Genomic DNA, 27,909 nt, shown 5'->3' on the forward strand with positions numbered 1-27,909 from the left:
TGCCATATCCATCTAATCAACAGCCTGGCACTGAGGGAGATGTGTCTGAGCTGGAGGTGGAGGCTCATTCAGGATCAGGGAACACCCAGGGCTGTCCCAGGAGCCACCGGCTGTGCTCGTGTCACTGACATATTTTCTGAAAAATATCTATGCCAGGATTCTTCTCAGATGTAAACAATAATTATCTGCTACTGTAAAATATAGCAAGTGAATCTTTAATTAATCTCATGTAAATTGTTTTTACCTAATGACCAATCCCAGTCCAGCTGTGTCAGACTCTCTGGTCAGTCACAAGATTTTATTATTCATTCCTTTGTAACCTTCTGATATCTCCTTTCTCTCTATTCTTTTAATATAGTCTTAGTATATAATTTTATTTTAATATATCATAAGATAATAAATCAGCCTTCTGAAACATAGAGCCAAGATTCTCATCTCTTCCCTCATCCTGAGACCCTCAAACACCACCACACACTCAGACTTCCCCCAAGACTTTAATTGCTGCTTTAGTGCCTCTGTCTTCTGGGTGACTGGAGTTACTTAAGGTGATGAATGGAGAGCATGGCTGGAATGCAGTAATGTTGTTGTTGGCACGTATTGATTAAACCTCAAGGCTCAATTGATCAAGCTCCCCTGTGCTGGTGTGTAATCCCAGGGGAAAAAATCAAGCCTCTAATGGGGTTATGCTTTACTCTTGGTTTACCACTTGGGGTTATGTGTTTTGGGAGGGAAGGAAGTGTTTGTGATGGCCTGAATCCCTGCTGTAACCAGGATTAAATGAGGACTGGCAGTAGGAACACTTGTTATTGTGGCAAGCCAGTCCTAGGCAGACCCAAACTTCATTTAACATGGCATATCTCACCTCCAGGAACTGAGTGCCTGTCTGGGTGTTAGAAGGAAATAAATGAATCTCTGAAGTGTTTGTTATCCATTATGAGGAAGCCAAAGAGGACAGAGATGCTGCTGGACTGAATATTCTTCCCCTGGTCTCCCTTAATACACTATATTTAATCCAATAAACTGCATTGCACAGGGCAGGCAGAGCAGCATCAGGTTAAAGTTGTGCTGGAACCTAAGTGAGCACTTCCTAAATCTGTATGGCTTCAATCTGCATTGATGTAGATTTTGGCCTGTCTGTAACTTGGAAGAGCAGTTGTATTGGCTGGCTAGGAAATGAGATGGGTTTGCCATTGTCAAGAGTCAGAACAGAAGTTAGAGCATCTGACTCTGGAGTTTCCCTTTCCTCTTCCCTCCTGCAATTAATTTTGTATGTACAGAATCATTTGGGCTTTTCACACCTAATTTAAGAGTGTTCAGCATTTGCTGTAATTAAAGGCAGGCAGATAACTGGCTGTGCCTCCTGGTAACAGTTTGTGTGATGCAGGGAGGTCGGGGCACATCCTGCAGTTCTCCCCTGCAGGCCAGGAGCATCACTGTGCTGGTGGGGAACTGGTGTGCTGGAGGTTCAGTTTTGCCTCAAAGTGCTCCAGCTTTGAAAATCCTACAGATTCCCTACCCATATTGAGCCACAGAGCCATCCTCCTTCCCTGCACGCTCGTATTCCTGCTATTAAGAGGCCCTTATGAAACACTTATTCCAAACTAACACAATAATCCCAGCAATATCTGCCTGCAGAAGGGGCAAAAAGGGGGCAGCTCCTTGCAGATGTGCAGAGGAGCTGTGGTTTGTGTGCAGATGTGGGATCAGCACTGGGGACCCAACTCTTTCTAATGCTGCAACGTTTCTTATGGTGCTTAAAAAGTGGGCTGTGAGACTTTGCAATCAAAAAAAAAACCCATTAAAATTCATTCCCAGAGTTTAATCCCACTGGGATGAGTTTTCTATCTTGTCTTCCCAGTTTCCTGTTGTGTTCTAAAATTGCTTCTTTTTGCCTTCTTCTCCTTCTCCTTTTTTTTAATGCTCCATGCAATAAAACGTGGATGTCTCTCATTACCTGCGAGTCTATTGCTTTATGTGAATGCAATATCTAAAATGTGTGAAAAGAGCCAGGAGAGACAGAAAGCAAAGGGAAGCTGGGAGTGCAGAGAGGCTTCAATCAGCTGCACAAGGCCAGGGAGGGGGCAGCAAATGCAGGGGGAGATGAGGGGGCCAGCTTTGGGATAGGGGAGTGTTTGACATGGGTCCCATGGCAGCTGGAGGTGCTCCTGCCAGTGTGAGTTTTTATCCCCCTGAGAAGGAAACACCTGGATTTACACAATCCAGCGCCTTCTGCAGCCAAAGGGAAGCTTCTTGCTGCCCTGCCAGGCTGGGCACAGTTCCATGGTTATCACCAGGGGTGTGCCAGGGTGCTCTCCCTGGGGAAGGGCTCAGTGTGATCCTGCCTTGGCAAGGACACACAGCACAGCACACTCTGGCCCTGCCCAAGCTGCTTCCACAAAAAAGAAATTAAATTACTGGCCCCCAACCCACCTGGAGCAGAACTTTAGTCCATCCCAGCAGTTCAAAGTCTCATAAGGAGGCTGAGCTGTAACACAGCATGTTAAACATCTACTAACACCAAGGATGTGGCAACCACCAGGAAAATCAAACCCCCCAAGAAATCTCTGTTGAGCTGAAGTTGGGGAAACTTTCTGTCTCTGGTGTTTTCCTGTTTTTCCTTATGTTTTTTAATGCCTGGGGTTATTTCCATGACACCAGATCTCTGCTTCTCAGGAGTTTATTTGTGTCTTACCATCCCATCCCATCCTTGGCCTGTGGGATGGCTTTGCTGGGCAGGTGATGGTGCCATGGAGTGCACAGCTCAGCAGGATCCCCAGTTCCCATTCATGAGCAAGAGGGCACCTCAGACATGTGGCCAGGGACCACCTCTAGCCCCACACCACCTGTGGAGCGTCACCCCAGCCTTGGAAGCAGCAAGTTCTGTTTATAGGGGTACTGATTGTAGAAGCTTTTAACACTGACTCCATGTTTCACCAGTGTCTTTGGGATTCAAAGGTGAAAGACAAAAATGAAAGAAAATCTGATGGATAAACAGGTCTGATACTGAAAGATATTTTCCCCTTGCTTTGGATGGTTTTGCCTCACCATTACACCCAAATAATGCAACAAAATAATCCATGATCATTTTGTCTGCTCCTCCCTCCACCTCGAGTGTGGAGACAAAAATCCAGAGTAAGGGAATAATTCTGGATGGGTTCAGGGCTGGTGCAGACCCTTCTCAGCTCCCAGCACCATCTTGGCCCCCTCAGCCTCTCACCTTCACCCATGGATTTTTATCATCTGCTCCTTTTGCTCCCACTCCCCTCCACAGCTGCTTCTCCCTGTCTTTCCAATACACACATAGGGGCTGTGACAATTTTATTAAGCTTTATACCCCCCATGGGCTATAAAAAAAGGGGGGTCAGGGTCTGCTGCTGTTTAATTACCTCCCAGTGCCCATTCCAGGGAATTCTGCCCCGGCTTTTGGTGGTGGTGTTATGGTGTTCTGCCTGGATGAGTATCAATTCCCTTCCTCTACAAATGGGTTTTGCAAAATCACTAAATAACGTGTTCAGAAAACAGGCTGGAAATTAATGGGATAGATTATTTGCAAACATGTTCACTGAATTATCAGGCTTGTTCTTTATCCGTAAAATAATGCACTTTAAAAAAACATGGAGTTTATTGAAGATGTTATTTACAGACAGTTCTCCAGCTGGGAGCTGCAGGAGCACTGATGGGGCACGTGCACAGCCCAGCTGCTCTCCCAGTGCCAGGGGCACCCTGATCCTCCAGATCACTGGATCCTGGGATGGCTGGGCTTAGAAGGGACTTAAAAACCATCCACATGCAGCCCCTGCCATGGCAGGGACACCTTCCACTGTCCCAGGCTGCTCCCAGCCCTGTCCAGCCTGGCCTTGGGCACTGCCAGGGATCCAGGGGCAGCCACAGCTGCTCTGGGCACCCTGTGCCAGGGCCTGCCCACCCTCACAGGGAACAATTCCTCATTCCCAATATCCCATCCATCCCTGCCCTCTGGCAGTGGGTCTCGGGTTGCTGTTGATAATTGCTGCCCTGAGATGTGCAGGATGTCTCTGCGCCGGCCCACACAACTGAAGAACGAGTCTGGACTCTTCACTTTTAGGTCTTGAGGTTGTTTATTAATTCTTATCTATAAAATTTTCTTCCTGCCCAGCTGAGATCTGCTCAGCAGGGCAGCCACAGGCACTCATTGTGTTGTCCTTTTATACTACAAACTACGTATAACATATTTACACTTAATGCCCAATATCTATCACCTATGTTAGACAGTGCACTTCTACTCTAAACCAATCCCAAAGTGCCAACATCACTGCAGAAAATGGAGAACAAGAAGAAGAAGAAAGGCTGGACATGCCCAAGTTCTCCATCTTGTACCCATAACCCCCATACCAAGAATCCTAAAATCTACATTTTCACCCTGTGATCATTTTATTATTACACCATTCAAATCTCTGTGCCTTTCACGTCCTCATACAAAGCTGGTAATTTGCTCCACGGGTCAAAATCAAATCCCCAGGTGCTCTGGGCTGTGTGCCAGGGTCTCTGAGCCCCCTAATGGGGTCCTTGGCAGCTCTGGACACCCAGAGGGATGTGCTGAGTTCTGACAAGTGGGAGCCATTCCCTGTGTCCTGTCCCTCCATCCCTTGTTCCCAGTCCCTCTCCAGCTCTCCTGGAGCCCCTTCAGGCCCTGGCAGGGGCTCTGAGCTCTCCCTGGAGCCTTCTCCTCTCCAGGTGAGCACCCCCAGCTCTCCCAGCCTGGCTCCAGCCCTTGGAGCAGCTCTGTGGCCTCCTGGGTCACTCCAGGCTCCACATCCTTCCTCCTTTGGGGTCCCCAGAGCTGGGGACAGCTCTGCAGGTGGCGTCTCACCAGAGCAGGAGGAACATGCTGCCTGTCCTGTCCCTGTCCTGCTGCCCTCCCTGTGGGATCACCCTGGGCTGCAGTTGGGTTTCTGGGCTGCCAGTGCTCATGGACAGGTCATGCTCAGCTCCTCATCCACCCATGTCCTCCTCAGGGCTGCTCTCAGTCCATCCCCACATAAACAAACACAACTGGGAGAAGCCCTGGGAGCCTTGTCTGGGGACATTGTGTGGCTTTAAGGTGAAGCTTCATGTGTGGGAGCGTTGCACCTGAAACTGCCAACATTCACTGGAAAGATCAGGGGTTTATTTAAAGCACTTAAGGCAGAAAAGTTTCTTTTCTCATATTTGTCTGCTCAGGTTCCCTGTAAGCCATCAGGCTGAGCTTGTCTGTACATGGCTTCTGATAACTGAGGAGCTCTGCTAATGCTGGTATTTAATAATTTAATAATTCCTGGAATATTGGGGAAGCTCTGGGGGACTAGAAAAGAGCTAATGTGCAAATATTTAAAAAGGGAAACAGAACAGCCCTGGTAATTACAGACCTGTCAGTCTGTCATCAATCCTCAGCAAAATAATGGAGTGGCAGATCCAGGCCTCAATTAATAAAGAATTAAAGGAAGGTAATATAATTAATGCCAATCAGCATGGGCTGATGGAAAACAAATCTTGTCAAACTGACTTGATATCTTTTTTGATGAGATTACAGGTTTGGGTGATAGAGGTAACAGTGTTAGCATAACACACCCAGACATCTGCAAGACTTTTGGCTTGGAAGAGCAAAATTTATTGAGGAAGTTGAACAATACAAAGCCAGTGTTGCACAGGTTTGGTGGGCTGGTTGTCACTCTGTCTTGCTGGAGGGTTTTTATGTTTCTGCCAAAGGAAATAATGAATAATTTCATTAAATAATTTCCAGTGGAGTTGGCAGTGATGCTGCAGGGAGCAGGAAGGTGGCACAAGGCACAAGGCAGAACTTTTGGCATGGTAAACAGATCCCCAATAAAGAATGTGTGTTTGGGAAAACAGCATTGCCCCCCTTGCAGAAGCAAAACTGATCTTTCAAGGTGAGGACTCCTCTCCTTCGAGATGGTGGCTCTGGAAAAGGGCTGGGAGATGTTTTGGGTGGGTACTGCTGAGGGAGATGTGCAAAAAGCATCCAGAGCAATGAGCAGGGTGGGGAACATGAGAGAGGGCAGAGCTCTGTGTCTTTGGCCAGGGCAGGAAGGGAATGGTGCTCTGCAAGTGCTCTGGGGAAAGAGAAACTGTGAGAGCCCTCCAGCCTGGCCAGGGATGGGCTGGGAGCTCCAGAGCTGGGAGCTCCAGGGCTGTGACCTCCAGGATGGGCTGTGAGCCCCAGGGATGGGCTGTGAGCTCCAGGGCTGGGCTGTGAGATCCAGGGATGGGCTGGGAGCTCCAGGAATGGGCTGTGGGCTCCAGGAATGGGCTGTGACCTCCAGGATGGGCTGTGGGCTCCAGGAATGGGCTGTGGGCTCCAGGGATGGGCTGTGAGATCCAGGGATGGGTTGTGAGCCCCAGGGATGGGATGGGAGCTCCAGGAATAGGCTGTGAGCCCCAGGGATGGGCTGTGAGATCCAGGGATGGGCTGTGGGCTCCAGGATGGGCTGTGAGATCCAGGGATGGGCTGTGGGCTCCAGGAATGGGTTGTGAGCCCCAGGAATGGGCTGTGGGCTCCAGGATGGGCTGTGAGCCCCAGGAATGGGCTGTGGGCTCCAGGATGGGCTGTGAGATCCAGGCATGGGCTGTGAGCCCCAGGGATGGGCTGTGGGCTCCAGGATGGGCTGTGAGCCCCAGGAATGGGCTGTGGGCTCCAGGATGGGCTGTGAGCCCCAGGAATGGGCTGTGGGCTCCAGGCTGGATTGTGAGCCCCAGGGATGGGCTGTGAGCCCCAGGGATGGGCTGGGAGCTCCAGCAATGGGCTGGGAGCTCCAGGAATGGGCTGTGAGCTCCAGGAATGGTCTGTGAGCCCCAGAGATGGGCTGTGGGCTCCAGGATGGGCTGTGAGCTCCAGGATGGGCTGTGAGCCCCAGGGATGGGCTGTGGGCTCCAGGATGGGCTGTGGGCTCCAGGATGGGCTGTGGGGTCCAGGGATGGGCTGTGAGCTCCAGAGATGGGCTGTGAGCCCCAGGGATGGGCTGGGAGCTCCAGGATGGGCTGGGAGCTCCAGGAATGGGCTGGGAGCTCCAGGGATGGGCTATGATCTCCTGGGCTATGACCTCCAGGGCTTGCAGCACAGGCTGGCCATGGAGGCTGCATTCTGCTCCAGGGATCAACCACAGGGGGATATGATAAGGATATGATAAATGAATCCAGCCCCTGGGCAGGTTCTGACCCCCACAGGGAGGAGTTCCCCTCCTTGCCACCCTCCTCTCTCCATCCCCTCCCTGTGTGGTGCCCCAGGGGCTCTCAGAGGTGCTTTAGATTCCCCCATGTCACAGCCACTACCATAAAAGCAGGAAGGCTCATGAAACCAAGGGCTGGGGAAAGCTGTGCCTTCAGACTTGCCCCAGGGCATGTCTGTACCTCAGAAATGCTTTTATAAAACCTTGGATATGGATTCTTCCTCTTTGCTACCTGGCTCTGAGTTCAGAGATGCTCCTTCAGATCATGTTTGCAAGCTTGAACCTGTAAAACCTTTTTTCCCACTGTGTTCAATGAAGACAAACTGTCATTTCAAAATATATCCAAAAAATTTCCATGTGCCCAAACCCCCAAATCTGGCACCAGCAGTTCCCATGGGCTCCTGTGCTGCTGCTGGGCCCCCCCATGGCACCCTGGTGCAGGTCCAGGTGCCCAGGAGCTGGCTTAGTCCCTCTGGGAGCTGGACACAGCCAGGAGGGAAGTGACAGCCACAGCTGGGAATGCCAGAGCACAGGGAAATCCTCTGCCCTGTGATAAATGCCCCCCACCTCCTCCAAAATAAATTACTTCCTTTTTAAATCCTTCCCAACTGCTCCCCTCGTGTTCATAATAGGATGATCGGTGGAACCAAAGATGTGGCTGTTACTTTAAAGGATAAATTAGTTTGACTCTTAACTCAATAATTAAAACTGTTATGGCTATGAGCCTGCAGGGATAATGTACTATTATTATAGTCATTTGTTTCAATTAAATGCTTACTGATTTTACAATAGCAGCTGGGCACCTGTGTGAGATAGCTATTACTCTGAACAAGACATCTCAAATTCCAGCAGAAATTTGTCACTGCACTAAAGCATTTTACACAGACCATGAAAGTTTATTAGGAGCAGTTACAAATCGGGAAGAGGAGGGGTGGTAATTGGGGATATATTTTCTTATCAGCTCCTCTCTCTCCTGCTCTCTCTCTTTTTTTAAGTAAATCATCTTTAAGTATTTCAGCTATGGTGATGCATTTACATTGAAACTTCAATACAGAAAAAGCCTGCTGGGAAAACTTTGCTTCAAAGCTGTTCAGCAGATAATTCCTCTCCCTGGCTGATTGTGATTATAATGGAATGGCTTCTTCTTGGGAACAAACCCAAGGAGAGGAGAGCTGTGCTGGGGATGAGCCTGGTGGCTGCCCCTGGAGTAGCTGCTTGCCTTGCCTGGAGAGGAAGACCCTGGGTGAGGAAGGCTCAGCCCACCTGTGTTATCTGACCCTGGGAAGGGTGGTATTGTATTTGCAGGGATGTCCCAACAAAGGCAGGAATGATGAATCTGACTCCCTGTTCTCAGAAGGCAAATTTATTATTATATTATATTATATTATATTATATTATATTATATTATATTATATTATATTATATTATATTTATTATATCATATCATATCATATCATATATTATGTTATATTATATTATATTATATTATATTATATTATATTATATTATATTATATTATATTATATTATATTATATTATATTATATTATATTATATTATATTATATTATACTATACTATACTGTACTAAAGAATACAGAAAGGATGCTTACAGAATGCTCAAAAGATAATAATGAAACTGGTGACTCTCTCCAGAGCCCTGACACAGCTTGGCCCTGATTGGCCAAAGAGTGAAAACAACTCCCAGCAGAATGCAATGGAACAATCACCTGTGGGTAAACAATCTCCAAACACATTCCACATGAGAGCACAACACAGGAGAAGCAAATGAGAAAAGAGTTGTTTTCCTTTTCTCTGAGGCTTCCCAGCTTCCCAGGAGAAAAATCCTGGGTGAAGGGATTTTCCAGACAATGTGAATGCCACAGGGTGGGAGTCATGGAACCATGGAATGAGTTGGGTTGGAAAGACATTTCATTCCACCCCCCTGCCATGGCTGAGACATCTTCCACTGTCCCAGGGTGCTCCAAGCCCCATCCAACCTGTCCTTGGACACTTCCAAGGATCCAGGGGCAGCCACAGCTGCTCTGGGCACCCTGTGCCAGTGTTTAACACCCTCATCTTAAAAACGTTTCTTGTGTACATCTACTCTGAATCATCTCTTTTAGTTTAAAACCATCACCCTGTGTCCTGGCAGAACAGGCCCTGCTATAAAACCTGTCTCCATCTTCCTCCTAAGATCATGTAGGCACTGGAAGGGGCTCTCAGGTCTCCCTGGGCCCTTCCCTTTTCCAGGTGAGCACCCCCAGCCTGGGAATGCTTTTTACATTAGAATTTTGGGGAATAGTGCATTTGAAGCTGGGCTTGGCTCATTTGAAGCACTATCTGTGTTAGCAGAGCACCCCAGTCCCCAGCATTTGTCACTCCTGAAATTCCCCTTCTCCCCACAACAGGGAACATGGACCATGTGCTGTTTGTCTGCCTGTTTTTCTCTCCTTCTCTGGATTAGCTGGAGCATTTATGGGCCTGATATGCATATTCATTAAAAGAATTGAAATATTGTGGGGAAAAAAGGAGCTGTCTTTGAGTTAGCACAGCCTTTGGGAATCTGCTAAGTAAGGTGCACTTAATTACTTCATCTATGACTGCATCACATTGCACTCTGGCTTTCCTCTGAGATGCAAAACATGAAAGATGTTTGCAGCACCGGCTGCAAACCCATCCTGGGCCTTTTGCAGCACCTCGTGGTGAGCTTGCAGTGCTGAATTCCTGGGAAGGAGATGGGGTCTGACCTGCCTCTCCCAGCCTCTGCTCCTGGAGAGGGAGCTGATCACATTTCTGGGGATGTTTAATTCCACTGTGTTTCCATTGGGTTCTGTGGGGCAGGGAAAGGCATGGGACAGCCCCACTGAGCCCAGGGCTGGGACTGCATCCCACAGGAGCAGGTTGTTTTCTTTCACACAGCATTTATTACCTCCTTTCACTTTGGTTTGCCGTGATCACAGTTTCATTCATCATTTCCTTGGCTAATTAGGCAGTTTGCTGCAGGGAATCATCTCAAAATCCTGCTCCTGGGGATCTCTCTTTCCTTGGGTCTTTTTAGGGGGGATCACCTGCTTTGGGTGCCCCTGAAATAGCTCAGTGTCAGCAGGATCCTGCAGTGGGAAGCAGGAGTAACCCTTTCCCTGCCTTTGATGCTATTTAAGAAGCTCCAGTGCTGCACACAAACAACTCACCTTCATTTTCACTCCAAATATTTTACAGCTGGAAAACTCAAGTGGCTTTTCCACCACTCCTGGGGACAGCAGGAGCCGTCACCAGGAGTGATGGGGAGGTGGCAGCCTGGCATGCTGCTTCCAAAATTGCATGAAAAATAAATAAATAAAGTGGAGAGAAATGCAGTGAGTGCCTAATGGTGGGGGCAGCTCCTGGTCAGCAGGGTGCATGTGAGGAGCTGTGCATGTCCTGCAGAGCCTCCTGGACTGGGGGAGAAGAGATGGAGATGTGGGAGAGGGAGAGAAGGACCAACAATATTCAACTAAAAGCACTTTTTTATCATACAATTGTAGAATGCTTTGGGTTGAGAGGGACCTTTAAGCCCATCCACTGCCACTCCTGCCATGGCAGGGACATTTCCACTGTCTCAGGGTGCTCCAAGCCCTGTCCAGCCTGGCCTTGGGCACTGCCAGGGATCCAGGGGCAGCCTCAGCTGCTCTGGAAAATCTGTGCCAGTGTTTTAGATTCTCCATTGCAAAAAACTCCTACATTATATCTAACCTAAACCAACCCTCTTTTAGTCTAAAACCATTCTCCTTGTCCTACCACCTCAATAAAATCTGTCCCCATCCTTCTTATGGGGTCCCTTTAGTGATGTAAGTTGGGAGAAGGCATTTAGGCTAAGATATCCTTGGAAGAAGAATGTGCCAGGAAAAATGCTGTCTCTGCTACTTAAAAGGGTTCTGTGATGGAGCTGTTATGAGCATGGGGCTTCATGGGGCTCTCTGAGCCAGGCTCAGGTTCCTGGTTTTTCCTACAAATTTTCAGAGGCATTTACAGCATGTGGCCCATATCCATAATTGCACTCCTGGACTTGTTCTGCTCTGATGCATAAATAACATGCACTGTAAAGAAAAATGTGTGATTACATATTTAATGGATAAACAGAGCTGTTGTGGTCCATTGGCCACATAATAAAAGTTTCAAAAAATTGTCTTAATACAGTATTTCCTCAGGAGACTACTGTGGCTGAAACGTGAGCAAGCTATTTTAAATTTTAGAATTTTTTAAGCCACATCTCATAGCCTGCCCCATTTCTCCAACACCCGTCTTCTAAACTTTCCCTTCATTTAAATTTAAAATAAGGACAATAAATTATTCTTTTTCCTTAGCAGCTGGCAGATCTTCTCCAACATGAAAGGTCTGGATTAAACTGACAAAACCCAAGACAAATGTACATTTTTTTGGCTGGGGTTTGGGAATGGCTGGCTGCTCAGCAGATGGGAGATGTGTCCCCACTTTGCACAGTCCCTGTCTCACCCAGGCCATTCCCATGACTTCTGCAAATTTGGTTTAAATGCAAAATTTACATCTCTGGTGCCTCCTGTGCTGGCCAAGCCTGGTGTCTGTCTCCATGGGTGCATCATCCTCGATGTCTTTATGACCAGGACAGCCAGAGTTCTGCAGTAAGACACATATTCAGGTTTCAAGGGCACATTAGAAGGTTTTAAGGGCACACAAAATTTGCCATAGTTAATCTCTATGCCCCTAACCAAAGCATAATTAAGCTCTGTGCCCCTTTGCCTCTAAGCAAAGCCAGCCCTGCCGCCTCCTTGACACCACCAAAGCCAAGGGCAGCAATTCAGTGCAGCCCCTAAGTCAGGCTCAGTCAGACTCTGCTGTTGAAATGCAGGAATTTATTTAATTCCTATGAGTTCAATCCCTTCACTTCACAATTAATCCAGGAAAAGGGCAGATCCAGGGAAAGCTGTTCTGCTGACACTGCTGGAGAGTCCAAAGGGGAGCAGAACATTCTGTCTGTGTAAATGTGTGGTGTAAAGCTCTTGATTCCTGACCTGCAGCAGTAAATCAGGGTTTGTGTTTGGATTTATGTCCTCTGAAGCCTTTGGAGGCCTCACAGGTCTTCCCTGGGTTTCCTTCTGTGTGTGCTGCTGATGAAGCTGGCAAAGCTCCCCTGGTAATGAGGGATTGCACCTCAGTGGGCTGATCAGGAGCTCAGGCCTTTAAACTCGTGTTAGCATTAATCAGATTAATGTAAAAGGGAAAAGGCCTGGCAAGTGTTTCAGGCAGGGTTTGCCTCCCTCCCACTCCATGGCTGGATGAGGCTGTGCAGGAACCAGGCTCTACTGGATCAGCAAGGATGGATCCTGGGGGGAAATGGGGTTTTGGGGAAAATGATTCAAACTGGGAATGGGGTCTTGGTGCAGATAACAGCAGGGTTTGTCATCTCATCTCATCTCATCTCATCTCATCTCATCTCATCTCATCTCATCTCATCTCATCTCATCTCATCTCATCTCATCTCTTCTCATCTCATCCGCTGCTTGGTGAAGAGGGGCTGGACATGCTGGAATGAGTCCAGAGGAGCCACAGAGATGCTCCAAGGGCTGGATCCCCTCTGCTCTGGAGCCAGGCTGGGAGTGCTGGGGGTGCTCACCTGGGGAAGAGAAGGCTCTGGGGAAACATTAGAGCCCCTTCCAGTGCCTAAAGGGGCTCCAGGAGAGCTGGAGAGGGACTTGGGACAAAGGATGGAGGGACAGGACAAGGGGGAATGATTTTAATTTATAGGACGGTAGGTTTAAATGGGATATTAGGAAGAAATTCTTCTCTGTGAAGGTGGGCAGGCCCCAGCACAGGGTGCCCAGAGAAGCTGTGGCTGCACCTGGATCCCTGGAAATGTCCAAGGCCAGGTTGGATGAAACTTGGAGGAGCTTCCCTTCTCCTGGTGATTTTGCCACAAATCACTTGTTTATGAACTGGTTTTTTTCAGACCCCTGATAGGTGCCAGCCACCAGTGATCCCTGAGGCAGTCAGGTGCACCTTCTGGGCACACAGCCCCACACACAAAGCTGATTTAGCACCTCTCTGTCTGGCTCATGGGCACAGCAATGGGTGCACAGTGCTCAGCCCTCGCCTCGTTTGGGAGCGAGCTCAGGGAAGACTTTCCCACCCATGTAGAGCAATTTAAACCAAAAATCAGCCTTAAAGTGATTTGGCAGTATGGCAAATAAATGAATGCATGAATTTTGTAGTGACAATGATCTCCTCCTCCCTCAGATCCAGGAGATGGTGCACTCGGACGCCGCATCCTACGAGTCCAACCGCCAAGTGCCGCTGCTCAACCGGCCCGGCATGCTGGGCGGCCCCATGGGCGCCCTCAGCCAGTCCCAGCTCATCTCCCAGATGGGCATCCGCAGCGGGGTCACCCACGGCTCCCCCTCGCCCCCGGGAAGCAAGTCTGCCACCCCATCTCCCTCCAGCTCCACTCAGGAAGAGGAGACCGAGTCGCATTACAAGGTACGCGCGGTCGCGCCGCATTTGGCGCTTTTCGGGGTGGGGTGAATTGTGCTAAATAAAACCACAGACTTCTGGTGTTGTGTGGAAACCCAGGGCACAGGGAATATTTCTCTGTCTGCTTTGGGGTGTCCTGATCCCCAGGGGAGCACTGACTTTGACCCTCATTCATGGAGAAAGTTTCCTAAACTCCAGAATAGACTGGAATCCACTAGGATGTGGATTCTAGTCTATAGAGAGTATAGAGAGAGTATATAGGTGTATAGAGAGCAGTGTAGGTGTATCACTTGGTGAGAAATTGAGGGTTTGGGATTTTTAGTGTGTTGTGGATGGAAGCAAGATGGAGGGCACAGGGTGTCATCCTGGGTTTCTTCTTCATGCTTCTTCTTCCTCCTTCTTCATGGGTTTGGTGGCATTTTGTAATTGGGCAGAAAAGTCCCCATTGCAGCTCTTTGGGATCAGTTATTGGGTTAAAAGGGGAAATAATCCAGGTGTCAGTTCTTAATTGGATAGTTTAGTCTTAAAAGACCTTGGAACAAGAGATCATTGGCCATTTTGTGCTTTCTAATGAAAAGCTGCCCAATTCACAGCAGTGAGACTGTTTCACTGATAAGGAATAATAAACACCTGAGTCCCAACATGAATTACTGCCTCAAGTGCCTTCAGTCCAGACCCAGAGAAACCCACAACTGGGACCCCCCAGTATTGTTTTGACATTTATAGTGGGAGACTTTCCCAAGGATGAGGGCACAGTTCCCAGCCTAAAGTGAGGCCCAGCATGGCAGGCTGGCACTCACCCAGCAGGTTTGAAGATCAGAGTTGTTCTTCTGCCCCCACATTTTACCAGTTCCATCAGGTCACAGGATTTCCTGGGATGATGATTGCCATGAGCAAAGCAGCATCAGGGCTAGGAGTCTGCAAAAGCTTGGAGCTAAATTAGATTTCTGGTAGTGGGTAGAAGAGACTGAAACAGGGAAGGAAAATAACTCATGGTGGGATTTAACTGAGCTCATTGGACATGGCTTGCTAAGGAGAACAAACAGGAATTCAAAGAATCTTCTGCCTTTTAGTTCACCAAGGTGGTGTTTTCAGTAGTCAGCAGTGTCCCAAATGGTCTCTACAGCCAACACAACTGCTGCTGAGTGTAGCGCCAACAAACCCAAGGAATTCCTGGGGGTTTGGGCACACCTTGGTTGTTGTCCATCTCTCTCCAAGTGCACCAGCAAAGCCAAACAACATGTGCCATGTTCCAGGGATCTGTGGCTGTTATTTACTGAGGGCAAACTACAGCAATCACAGTGTCTCTGTGCCTGCAGGTGAATTACTGGGCTCCCTGGGGACTTTGATTGAAGCCTTCCATCGAAAACCTTCTCCTGAAGGCACTGCTATTGTAACCTTGTCCCACCCAAATAGATGTTGTGACAGGGTTTGAATATATAACCAGAGCAGCAAACAGTACATGGGCTGGAAAACTAGGAAAATGATAGGACAGAGCAAAAACCTTTCCCTTTGCATGGAAATCTAGGAAAATGGATTCCCATAAATCCTGTATTTTTTCATCCATTGGCAGATTTTACTTCAGATTGGGGCATTTCAAAGCTGAGTGCTCATGTGGGTGGAAACACAGTTTCAGTGGATAAAACTGTACAAAAAAAGGGATACATGAGGTTAAAAACAAATGGAATTTTTGAAACTCTGTGATTCCATGTTGAGGGAACACTGTGGGAGGGGTTGTGCTGCTGGATCCCACAGCCTGCCATCTCTCAAAGCTGCATCACAAAGCTCCAGGCTTTGTGCACCTGGGAGCTGAAATCTTCCATGTCAGGAGAAAATGAGTTTCAGTGTAGTGACACACCAGCTTCTGTCTCTATGTCTCCACCAGCATCACCCAGCTTTCCTGGCAGCCACCCAGGAGTCCCTGAGAAGGGCACAGCTTTGGGGCTGGATCTTCTGCTTCCCTGAGCCAGGGGTGCCCATGGGGTAGGAAATTTGGAGATGTCCAGATGATGACAGCTCACAGAGATAGGAATTTTCCTAATCCTTAAGGCAATCCCTCTCATTGTTCTGTCCTGTAACCCCCCAGGCAGGTGGGAGTGATGTGTTTGAGGGAGGAGGAGATGCTGAGTGTGAGGAAAGCAGCGGACCCACACTGTGGCCTGCAGGTTTCTGTTTGCTTTCTCTGTCTGCACAGCTGCTGCCTTCACCCATCAGTCACTTTTCCACGTGACCATTGAGGGCTTTTCTGCATCAAAACAACATCTAACAAGCAGAAAATAATCCCGTGAGCTAGAAGGTCACAGGTTAAAGAAATGAGTCCTTCAGGTCCTCTGAGCCAGGGAGCTTTTGAATTTCAGAGGTCTCTGAGCCTCACTGCTGTATTCACCTGCTTCATAGCTGGGGGGTGGGTGCACATGACAGGGAGGGACAGGTGGGTACAGCCCAAATTCCAGCTGGGTTAGTGGCCACTCTCCATGGTTATTAAAATCTGTGTCCATGAGGTTTCAGCTCTTCCTGGGTTCAACATCTAAGGCAGCACCAAGTTTTGGGATCACCTCCTTGCCCCAATCTCCATCTGCCACCAAACAGACCTTCTGCTGCCTCTCCAGGGCAGCTCCAATGCCAGTGGCCACCTTGGGCAGGTGGCCAAGCTCTTCCTTCCCCTGCCCAGCTTCCCTGGTCCCCTTGATCATAAGGATGACCCTTGGGGCTGCAGATGTTCTGGGCAGTGAGGCACCAGCTCTCTGGGGGTTGACCAGCCATGAACACGGTTTGCTATATAAAAACAAAAACTTCTGGTCTTGTGTGGAAACCCAGGGCACAGGGAACATTTCTCTGTCTGCTCTGGGGTGTCCTGACCCACGGGGTAGCACTGACTTTGACCCTCATTCATGGAGAAAGTTTCCTGTACTGGCTCTTTGGGGGTTGACTTCAGCCATGAACGTGGTTTGGGTTGGTCAAAACTCCTCTGAGGTCCCAGCCCAGGCTGTTGTCTCATCCCATGTGTGTCACACCTGGAACACATGAATACCAAATCCTGCTCTGCTCCCTGCTGCTGTTTTCCTTAAATCCCATGTGCTCTATGTGACCATGGTCACAGGGGTCTTCAGGTGAAGGAAGTGATGAGAATGTTGACTCCATGTTCAGAAGGCTTGATTTATTATTTTATTATATATATATATTACATTATAACAATACTAAAAAGAAATGGAAGGAAAGGTTTCCTCAGAAGCTAGCTAAGCTAAGAATAGAAAAGAAGAGAACGATAGCAAAAGTCAGCTCTCTCAGACTCTGTCCGAGATAGCTCTGTCTTGACTGGCCATTAATTGTAAACATTCAAGATGGCCCAATCAAAAATCCACCTGTTCTATTCCACAGCAGCAGATAACCACTGTTTACATTCTTTTTCTGGGCCCTCAGCTTCCCAGAAGGGAAAATCCTAAAGAAAGAATTTTTAGTGAAAAAGATGTCTGCGACACTCTTTGGTGCTGCCTGAGCTGTAATGCAGCTGGGGTTGTGCTGTTCCAGCTCCTTGGCCTGGCCAGTGGCTGTGTGGGAGCAGGACTCCACTGAGTCCAAGGGGATCACAGTTAGTTAAAATACCATCTGACTTCCTAATGGGCTGAAACCCTGTCATGCATTTTTTTTTTCCTCCTAATAAGCTGGCCTTTCACCTCCAGGCCTCCCATTCAAGCCCAATTGGGCAATTTTAAATTAAATGCAATTTTCGTGGTCTCTCTGCTCATTCACTAATGGTCACTGTCTGTTTGACAAATGTCACTGCGCTGATACTGAAATTAATGATCAGTCAAGAGCTACAGAGTGGAGAGCAGGAACGCTGCTGCCCTTTTCCTCCCCGTGCCTGGCCTTTGCCAGCTGAAGGGAAGCCTCTTAAATCCTGGCACCGCCAAGCACATGCTCAAATTGACCAATGGCACATGCTCAAATTGACCAATCCATCAGGAGAAGGGGCTGTTTGTCCCCAGCTCAGCTGGAATCATTGTTTTCACAAGATCTTGATGTTTAGAGCTGTGTCTTTCCAAGTTATTCAACAACCTGTGCAGCTGATGGTGGTGCCTTGAGCTCGGGGCTGCAGGTGGAGGGGCTGGTGTGCTCTTTGCCCTCAGGGATGCAGAGATCCAGCCAGTGCTTCCATTCTCTGCTATCTGGTGTATTTAGGTTTTCCTTCGCTATGAAAAAAGGGTAGTGGTGCTTCCCTGTAGTGCCACCTTCCACTGGCCACAGTAATGCCAGTTGAGAGCTTTGATGGGTAACCAAGTGTTTTCCAGGGGTATTATATTATATTATATTATATTATATTATATTATATTATATTATATTATATTATATTATATTATATTATATTATATTATATTATATTATATTATATTATATTATATTATATTATATTGTTATGTTATGTCATGTCATGTCATGTCATGTCATGTCATATCATATCATATCATATCATATCATATCGCTATACTAAAACTACACCAAAGAAAAAGGATACATCAGAAGGCTTCACAAGAAAGATGAAAAAACCCATGACTGACTCAGAGTCCAACACACCTGGCTGTGATTGAGCATTAATTAAAAACAATTCACATGGAACCAATCAAACATTCACCTGTTGGTAAACAACATCCAAGCCACATTCCAAAGCAGCAAACACAGGAGCAGCAATCAGATAATTATTGTTTTCACTCCTCTCTGAGGCTTCTCAGCTTCCCAGGAGAAAATCCTGGGCAAAGAGGATTTTTCAGAAAATATCACGGTGACACCCAGATCAGTCAGAAGAGTGAACAGCACAGGCAAAGCATTTAATTGGTGTGATTAAAATAGTTCAATTTTGGATGTTTTTCTGGATAGGGCACATATATGTTAGCAGGATGGAGCAAATTTTGGCTGGCCCTGGTGTGATGTTTAATGTGGTGCTGGTGCTGCTTGGTCAGTGCTCAGAGCCCTCCTGGAATGGGGAGGGAAGTGAGGAGCAGATGCAAAGGGGGCTCAGTGGGGTGGAAATCAGAAACCACGTGGAAGCCAAGTCTGGAAAATCCATGGATTGCTAAAGCAACCTAGCTGGGAAAGCAAGGCAGGTGGAGAGGTTCCAGAAAAGGATCAAGGAGTGAGTGAGCTGGGGAGGAGAGTGACTGAGGACTGGAAAGCCCCAGATCTGGAGCAGGGATGTCGCAATAGGACACAAAATGAACTATATGCACACGCTGAAATGTCCAAGGTAAAAAGAGCATAGTTTATTTCCAAACTCCAATATTTATAGACTTTAAAAAGTGAACATGGATTGGAGGATGAAATTGCCACCTCTCCAGCCACACTGGACAAACCAACAATCCATCAATTCTCTCCTCCTCCAGAAAAAAATGCAAAACAATCATTATTTACATGAAAAGTGTGTGAGAAACTCCACTACAAAAATGTAACATCAGAAAGCTTAGAAGAACTTTAGAAGAACAGGGTGACACAGGGACAAAGGGATGAACCCAAGCTATGAGCTGCTCTGAGAGGAGACACCAAAGCAGGTTCAGGCACCCACCTGCAGTTTGTGCAATGATCCAAGAAGCTCCTGAGGGACAGAGACCCCCAGAGCTGCTGCCCCACTCCACACTGGGACATCTCCACTTCCCATATCCTCTCTCATCTCCTTGGCTCAGCAGCTGCAGCAGGGTCTGGTATCAGACCTTAGCTAAGCTTCATCTCTTGCTTTTGCAGGCTACTGGAGAGAAAAGACCCTCGACAGACCTGGGCAAAAAGCCCAAAAGCCAAAAGAAGAAGAAGAAGAAGGACCCCAATGAGCCCCAGAAGCCCGTGTCAGCCTATGCCCTGTTTTTCAGAGACACACAAGCAGCCATCAAAGGGCAAAACCCCAACGCCACCTTCGGGGACGTGTCGAAAATCGTGGCATCCATGTGGGACAGCCTGGGAGAAGAACAAAAGCAAGTGAGTTACTGAGTTATTTATTTTTGTCTTTCAGCTGTTGAAATGTGTATTTCCACGGTGCAGGAATGTTCAGGGCAAGGCCAGAGGCTTCCACAGGCTAAAAAGCTGTTTTTAGGAGCTGTGCTGAAGTGCCCATGTGCAAAATTGCTGTTGTAGCATGGGGAAGAGCAAAATTTTTATGACAACTAATTATTCTTGATAAGTTCACACTCTGCACAGCCATCAGTGGCCTTTCCCTGACGTGGGGTTTTCCAGCTCGAGATGGGAGATGGGTTTGTATTTGCTTATTTACTTACAAGGAGTGACAGCCAACAGGCTAAACACCATTAACTCCCTGTGCTGCTGGCTCCAAACCCAGCAGTCAGGCTTTAAAAGCTTCACAAGGAGATGTCTGGAGTGGCCTCACAGAGGAAACCTTGCTGCCCCAAAGCTGTCAGCCACTTTGTCTGCTTCACGTGGAGAATTCCAGCTCCTGCTTTCCTTCTTTGGCTGCTGCTGAGCCAGTCACAAAAGCCTGTAATTGCTCATTTCCCATGGAGAGAACCCCAGGGAGCACTTCCCAGAGCAAGCAGGGCTGTTTGTCAGGCAGAGTGAGACCTGACACGGTGTGGGATGTGTCCTGCCCCCAGAAGGGCTTTAGCTGGGAGCACTTCTGGCCACAGCTCCAGCTGGGTGTCCCTGGCCAGCACTGGGAGCAGCTTCATTTGGGGAGAGAGCAGCAGGGACAGGAAAAGCCATTTAACTGGAAGTTCTGCTGGGATAGAACCTTGATTTCCACCCCACAGGGATCTCCAGGGATGAAAGCTCTTTTGCAGCTCCATTTTCTCCTCTTTGGGGGGATCACTGTAGGATCATGCAGGCAGAAATTCTCCATCTGAAGAGGGGAGGAAAGTCAGAAGGGTGACCCCAGCAGGACAGGGGCTTGGTTTTTGCTGTTGCTTCAGCATGGGGGGGGTTCAGGGGTGAACCTGAACCAGCAGTGGACCAGCACTGACATGATCAAGAGGCATCTCTCATTATGGAGAAAAATGGAAAAATAAACCTTCATTCACAAGTGGAAAAGCTTTGTGTCATTGGGTGTCCATGGCCAGCACTGCGGAGAACAGCAGGGAGGGAAAAAGCCATTTAACTGGAAGTTCTGCTGGGATAGAACCTTGATTTCCACCCCACACTGAGTCAGGGGTAAGAGCAGAGGATCTCCAGAGATGAAAGCTCTTTTGCTGCTCTCTTTTGGCAGGATCACTGTAGGATCATGCAGGCAGAAATTCCTCATCTGAAGAGGGGAGGAAGGTCAGGAGTGTGACCCCAACAGGACAGGGGCTTGGTTTTTGCTGTTGCTTCAGGATGTGGGAGGTTCAGGAGTGTGGAAAAGCTTTGTGTCTGTGGGTGTCCCAGGGCAGCACTGGGAGCAGCAGGGAGGGAAAAAGCCATTTAACTGGAAGTTCTGCTGGGATAGAACCTTTATTTCTACCCCACACTGAGTTAGGAGTAAGAGCAGAGGATCTCCAAGGATGAAAGCTCTTTTGCTGCTCTGTTTCCTCCTATTTGGAGGGATCACTGTAGGATCAAGCAGGAAGAAATTCCCCATCTGAAGAGGGGAGGAAAGTCAGGAGGGTGACCCCAGCAGGACAGGGGCTTGGTTTTTGCTGTTGTTTCAGCATGTGGGGGGTTCAGGAGTGTGGAAAAGCTTTGTGTCACCTCTTTCTCCTGCCTGCATCACCCCAGCATCTCAGCCTGGCCCTCCTTTACAGCACTGGAAGCAGTTCCATCTGTGGAGAGAGCAGCAGGGAGGGAAAAAGTCATTTGACTGGAAGTTCTGCTGGGATAGAACCTTGATTTCCACCCCGCACTGAATCAGGAGTAAGAGCAGAGGATGAAAGCTCTTTTGCTGCTCCATTTTCTCCTCTTTGGGAGGATCAGTTTAGGATTATGCAGGCAGAAATTCCCCATCTGAAGAGGGGAGGAAGGTGAGGAGGGTGACCCCAGCCCTGGGAAGGTGCAGGATAGGGACCTGGTTTTTGCTGTTGCTTCAGGATGTGGGAGGTTCAGGAGTGTGGAAAAGCTTTGTGTCTCTGGGTGTCCCAGGCCAGCACTGAGAGCAGCAGGGAGGGAAAAAGCCATTTAACTGGAAGTTCTGCTGGGATAGAACCTTAATTTTCACCCCACAGGGATCTCCAGGGATGAAAACTCATTTGTTGCTCCCTTTTCTCCTCTTCGGGGGGATCACTGTAGGATCATGCAGGCAGAAATTCCTCATCTGAAGAGGGGAGGAAGGTCAGGAGAGTGACCCCAACAGCACAGGGGCTTGGTTTTTGCTGTTGCTTCGACAGCAGGCAGAAATCTGAAAGAGATGAGAAATCTGAAGAGGGGAGGGAGGTCAGGAGAGTGACCCCAACACTGGGAAGCTGCAGGACAGGGGCCTCGTTTCTGCTGTGTGGTTCAGGAGTGTGGAGGAGCTTTGTGTCACCTCTTTCTCCTGCCTGCATCCCCCCCCCCAGCATCTCAGCCTGGCCCTCCTTTGCTCCACCAACCATCAGCACAGCTCGGGGAGTGCGAGCACTGCTGCCACCCTGACTCAGCGCAGTGCAGACGCTCAGCTCTTAATTACCAGCAGGGATTAAACCAGCCCGTTTATCTCCCCTGCTAACCCTCCCTCCCTCCCTCCTCCCTCTCTTCCACGAGCTCGCAGCAGCCTCCCCGTCTCTTTACACACGCTTTCTAAGTGGCTCCATTTCTCCCCGCTGTAATTGATTTAATTAAGTCATTTGTTCCTTGTCTGAATGCTTAAATATTAACTTCCTGCCTTTGTCTCCAGCTGGATGCTTCTCTCCCACAGCAGTTACCTCCCTGCCCGGGATCTGGCTGCAGGGACACGATTTCTCCTTGGTTCTGGGGTGGTTTGTGTGGTGTGGCACGTTCGCTCTGCAAGTGTCTGGCTGCAGGAGAGTTTATTTAGCCCCTGTTTGCTTCCCTCTGCCAACACCCCTGAAGCTTTTTTTTGGATTCGTGAGGCAACGCGACGGAAAGGGGGAAAAGGAAAAGAAAATTTTGAAATGCCTGTAATGAGTGAAAACAAGTGGCTGGGCTGTCGTGTAGGTGTTTCCTGCAGGATGTGGTGCACACATTCCCTTCCAGGGGCTCTCCTGGTACATCTGGAGAGGGGATGGTGTCCAAACAGCACAGCCAGCATCCTGCTGCAGCCTGGTGGTCCAGCCTGCCACACGGCTGCATCAGCCCATCAGCAGGCAGGATTGTGCTCTGGGAAGGGGTGGAAAAGCTGGAGAAGGGAAGTGTTTCATCAAGGACACTGCTTTTAGCTTTGTGGACAAATGTGGCTTCATGTCGTCGCTGCAGAAAGCAGCCTGGGGAAAAGCCACACAGAGGTGTTGGGATCTTTAGCTGGTCAGAGTGACCCAAAAAAAGTTGGAAAGTCTCTTTTCCCAGCCTGGCACTTGAAGAAGGAGTCAGGGCTCTTCATTTCTCAGTCTCAAGGTTGTTTATTGTATCTTACCTATAAAATATTTTCTCCCGTCCAGCTGAGGTCCATTCAGCAAGACAGTCAAGTCCAACCCTGCCCCAGGGCAGTGTTATGTCTTTATACTAAAAACTACCTGTACAATATTTACAATTACTTTCCAATACCCATCACCTATGTTAGACAGTGAGCTTCTACTCTAAATCAATCTGTAAGTGCCAACATCACAGCAGAAGATGGAGGCCAAGAAGAAGAAGGAGAAAGACTGGACACTCCCAGTTCCCTCCATCATGCCCCCCTGAACCCCCATACCAGAAACCCCAAAATCTATTTTTTTCACATTGTGATAAATTCACTATTATTCTACTTAATTTGTCATGACTTGCTGATCTTCATACAAGGTTGGTAATTTGCTCCACGGGTCATAATCAAAACCACAGGGGCATCTTGGGCTCTGTGCCAGGGTCTCTGAGCCCCCTGGCAGGGGTCTTGGCTGCTCAGGACAGCCAGAGGGATGTCCTGGGTCCTGACAAGAGCTAGCACAGCAGGCAAACAAAAGCCAAATCTGGATATTTTGGCTAAATTATGACCAAAGTTTTAGAGAACAGTTCCCCTCTTCCTGGCTTGAGAAGGGGTGGATGTGAGGCTGTAGGATCTGCTCTGGAGCTGGTCCCTCACTTGGATCCCAGAGGGGCAGAGCCCAGCCCCAAGGTGTCACTGAGCAGTTCTTTACATCCCTGGAGTTTCTCTTGAGAGAAGATTTACAAACCTTACCCCGTGCCCTCCAGTGGGCCCCAGTCCTGGGGGTGTTTTGGTTCCACCTTGTGGAAAGCAGCAGGGAGGGGTTTCCAGGGCAGCTGCTGCACAAACCCAGGGCATTTTGTGATTCCCCCACGTGTGAGCAGCCCCTGGCACGTTCCTGCTGTGCCTGCCCTGTGTCCATCCGTGCCCATCTCCATCCTGCACACAGACTGGGCTGCACAGAGCTCTGCCAGGGCCAAAGGGCTGAGGGCAGCCCAGTGCTGGTGGCCTGTAGCCATGCCAGACTGGGAAGGATGGTCCTGTGCCCCCTCCACAGACACCTCCTGGAGCATTTCTGCTGGCAGCAGGGACGTGCCAGCCCTTTGCCAGCACACAGGGGGTTAATCCTCTGCCATTTGTGCTGCTAATGATTATATGCACTGTAATATCAAAGCTGGAGCTATTTATTTGCCATTGAGCAGGTGCTGCTGCTCCCACAAAGCAAATTTGCTTTCTCCTCCTGATGAAACAAGGAAAATAAAGGTTGCTCACGTCCCATTTCAGATATGTTTTTTTTTCTCCCTGTGCACCAGCTGAAAGACAAACACAGAAAGGGAAGCAGAATGCATATCATGCAAGAAACCATATAATCTAGCAGCATCTTTGATTTGGCTGCTGCTGTCACAGACATGCATTTCACAGAGAGGCTTTTTTCTCCCCCCTTTCTTTTGTTCTTACTGGTTTATCATTTGTGGCTTTGTCATTTTGTTCCTTCTTCTTCTTCTCTTCTCAGCCTCTTCACAATGAATCTTCATTTTCCCTCTGACACACTTGTATCTAAATTTCCTTATTTCCTGCCTTTTTTTATTTATATCTGTTGCCTGGTGATTTGATCATGCTGTGGAATACAGGATTAGCAATCTCTGTGTCCTTGGGTACTGCTCAAGGACACCTGTTCGGCAAAGCACCATTTTCTTCCCCATTTTAACCCCTTCCAGCGTGGCTGTAGAATAGGAATAAATAACAATACCTTAAATATCCCCAGCGCTGCGTTGGCAGGACGTTGTAATCTGCATTCTTCAACAGCTGCCCTGGCCTTTCCTAAGGAGCTTACACGGGAATCTGAAGAATGTGACTCGAGGAAAAAAAAAAAAGAAAAATGAATACATTCTCTTTGAACTTTGCAAATAGTTTAGCAGCTGTTCCTGTAGAGATAGCTCCGACTCTGCTGCAGAGTGAAATGCTAATTCAGCCATTAGCATCCAATGGGGTACCTGGCACAGGAATCCTCCAGGTCCCAGCTCCAGCATCCCGTGCCTCGGTGGGAGTTTTTCCATTAGCAGATCTCAAGCAGAGCTCCCCAGCATGGTTTAAAAGGGCTGCCTGATTTGACAGAAATTAGGAGAAATTGAGCTCTAGATTGGAGCAAAGCTCTGCTAATTCCCCAGGAGGATTTTCCCCTGGCACAACAGCCCGGTGCCAGGCTGTGCCACCCACAGGGCCACCATGGGCCACATCTGCCCCAGAGCAGGGGACATAGCCCTGGTGGCTGCCCTCCCTCAGGGTGAATTCCTGAGGGTGATAAGCCTGGAGACTCTGCAGAGAAGTCACTGGTGGGATTCACTCTCCTCTGCCAATTTCTGCTCGTCCCTCTCTGAGCACCTCCCTGTTCCCTGCAGTGTTTTGGTGAAGAGGAGGTTGGATTGGAGCCAAGCAATGGTGGAGATCAATGCCAAGGTGGCAGCTGCAGGAGTCTCTGGAACCAGCTTCTCTTTGTCAGCAAATCCAGCCACAAATCAAAGCCCTGGGCAGGTATTTCCATAGGCCCCAGAAACTGGGAGCAGAGGAACCAAGGAGCTCCCAAGCAATCTGCTGGGTGATCCCCAGGCTAACCCAGAGCTTCCCATCTGAAATGAGCAGAGATTGGGCAAACCCAGCATTTTCAGTTGAGTTTTTGAGCCTGGGACACAAAGATATCAGAGATGAGTTCTCGCTCGCGCTTCACTGGGAGCAGTTCAGTAATGCTGAGTGACTCCATGGCCAAACACAAATGGGATTTTCTGACACAGATGTACAGCCTGGAGAACAACACAGCTCCAGGGATCAAGTCACACTCCAGGGGTAAATTACCCAGCAGAAGAAATGCTCAGCAGAAACTAATAGATCACCTATTTAATCAGATCCATCTGCTCATTGACCCTGATCCTTCAGCTGCTGTCAGGACACTGCAGGGTCTGTGGTGGGACAGAGGCATTGAGAACCAGCTGTAAAGTTGTTTTATGGAAGAGCCACCAGAGGAGAGAGATCCCACAGGAACAGCCACGTCACAACTGCCCAATTCCAGCTTTGTACAGAGCTGTCAGCCCCAGAGCCACAGCAGGATGCACTTTCCTCCTGCAGCCCCAAAGCCCTGGCAGGGAGGGCTGGAAGGGTCCAGGCAGCTGCCCTGGCCTGGAAAGAGGCTTCAGCATCTTCTGGGCATCAAGAAAAGCCATGCACCAGAGAAGGATCAAAGCACCAACCCCAAACAAGGCTTCCAAAGAGGTCTGGTGGAGAGCAGGATAACGATGGGGAGGATAGGAAAGGTCAGATCTGCTTTTAACAGCTCCATGAGTGTCACTGTCCTTCTTGGAGAGCAAGATCAGAGGTTTGGAAGGTGAATGGTGTGTGGTTTTCATTGGAGGCTAGGATTTGGATTTGTCACCCCCCTGTTCCCTTTGGAATCTTCAGTGGATTGTCCTGGGAATGCACTTGTGCCCTCACATGGAGTGAGGGATGACTTCCACCCTATTATCTTTGTGGGGTGCCCTGATGAAGGCAGGAGTGATGAATCTGACTCCAAGTTCTCAGAAGGATAATTTATTGTTTTATGATACTATATGATATTAAAGAATACTATATTAAACTATACTAAAGAATACAGAAAGGATACTTACAGAATGCTCAAAAGATAATAATGAAAACTGGTGACTCTCACTCCAGAGTCCTGACACAGCTTGGCCCTGATTGGCCAAAGAGTGAAAACAACTCCCAGCAGAATGCAATGGAACAATCACCTGTGGGTAAACAATCTCCAAACATATTCCACATGTGAGCACAACACAGGAGAAGCAAATGGGATAAGAATTGTTTTCCTTTTCTCTGAGGCTTCTCAGCTTCCCAAGAGAAGAATCCTGGGTGAAGGGATTTTTTCAGAGTGTGAATGCCACACCCACCCCATGAAGTCGAAGCAGTGGAGAGCAGGAACCCCTCAAGATGCTTTAACCAATGGGAATTCCTGCTTCACTGCAGGCTCTTACACTCATTCTCCAAAGGAATTGCTTCCCAGCACTGTGTCTCCACCAGGATAAAGCAGGAGCTCTCCTGAAACCATGGAAATAGTTCCCACAGCCAGGGTCTTCCCTGGAGGTGCCCTCAGGGATGTTGACCGCAAGACTTACCAGATAATCCAGACCACAGGCTTTATTCTGGAAGTGTAGCTTGGGCTGGTTGGTTTTAATGGTGCGAGGGACAGAATAAGTCTTGAAGGGCATACAGAATGGGATGCAAGCAGGAAAGGAGGATCTGGGAAGGAATAAGGATAACCTGTCCATGTTTCCTATTTGCCTTTCCAGTGGCTGTGGTAAGGATGTGTGGAGAGAAAGGGGAATGTGCAGGGAGGACGTGCTTTGAGACATCTTGTGAATAAGCCATAAGCTATGGTGGTCTCAAGACATATCTTGCAGGAAAGTGTATAATAGTTACAAGAAAAACCCTGCAGACTTACAAGCAGAATAAAAACCAAATTTACACATTTGGGAGAAGAAAAAAAAACAGTCATGGAATCATAGAAAGAAGGGCAAGGAGAGACTTAAGAGGTCAACCAGCCCATACTCATGCCTGAAGTCAGGATCATCTCTACTTAAGCCATTCCTGATGGATGTGTTCCTAATCTGTTCTTAAACCCTCAATGGTGGAGATTACACATCTCCCCAGGCAATGTCTTCCCATGCTTAATTATCCTCACTGCTCCCAAGCCTTCCCAGTGCTTACCCAACATTTCCCTTGGT

At 48.4% G+C, this 27,909-nt stretch overlaps 1 protein-coding gene across 1 annotated transcript in view; it reads left to right on the forward strand.

The window, feature by feature from the left end:
• TOX2 (TOX high mobility group box family member 2) overlaps nucleotides 1-27,909 on the forward strand; it is a 175,289-nt gene that overhangs the window by 130,268 nt on the left and 17,112 nt on the right. The window contains exons 4-5 of the mRNA XM_058036367.1: nucleotides 13,453-13,692; nucleotides 19,417-19,644. Coding sequence (XP_057892350.1) covers nucleotides 13,453-13,692; nucleotides 19,417-19,644 — 468 coding nt within the window. The remainder of the gene's footprint in view (nucleotides 1-13,452; nucleotides 13,693-19,416; nucleotides 19,645-27,909) is intronic.

The sequence above is a fragment of the Melospiza georgiana genome, chromosome 17, assembly GCF_028018845.1.
Source record: "Melospiza georgiana isolate bMelGeo1 chromosome 17, bMelGeo1.pri, whole genome shotgun sequence".
NCBI classification, from domain to species: Eukaryota; Metazoa; Chordata; class Aves; order Passeriformes; family Passerellidae; genus Melospiza; species Melospiza georgiana.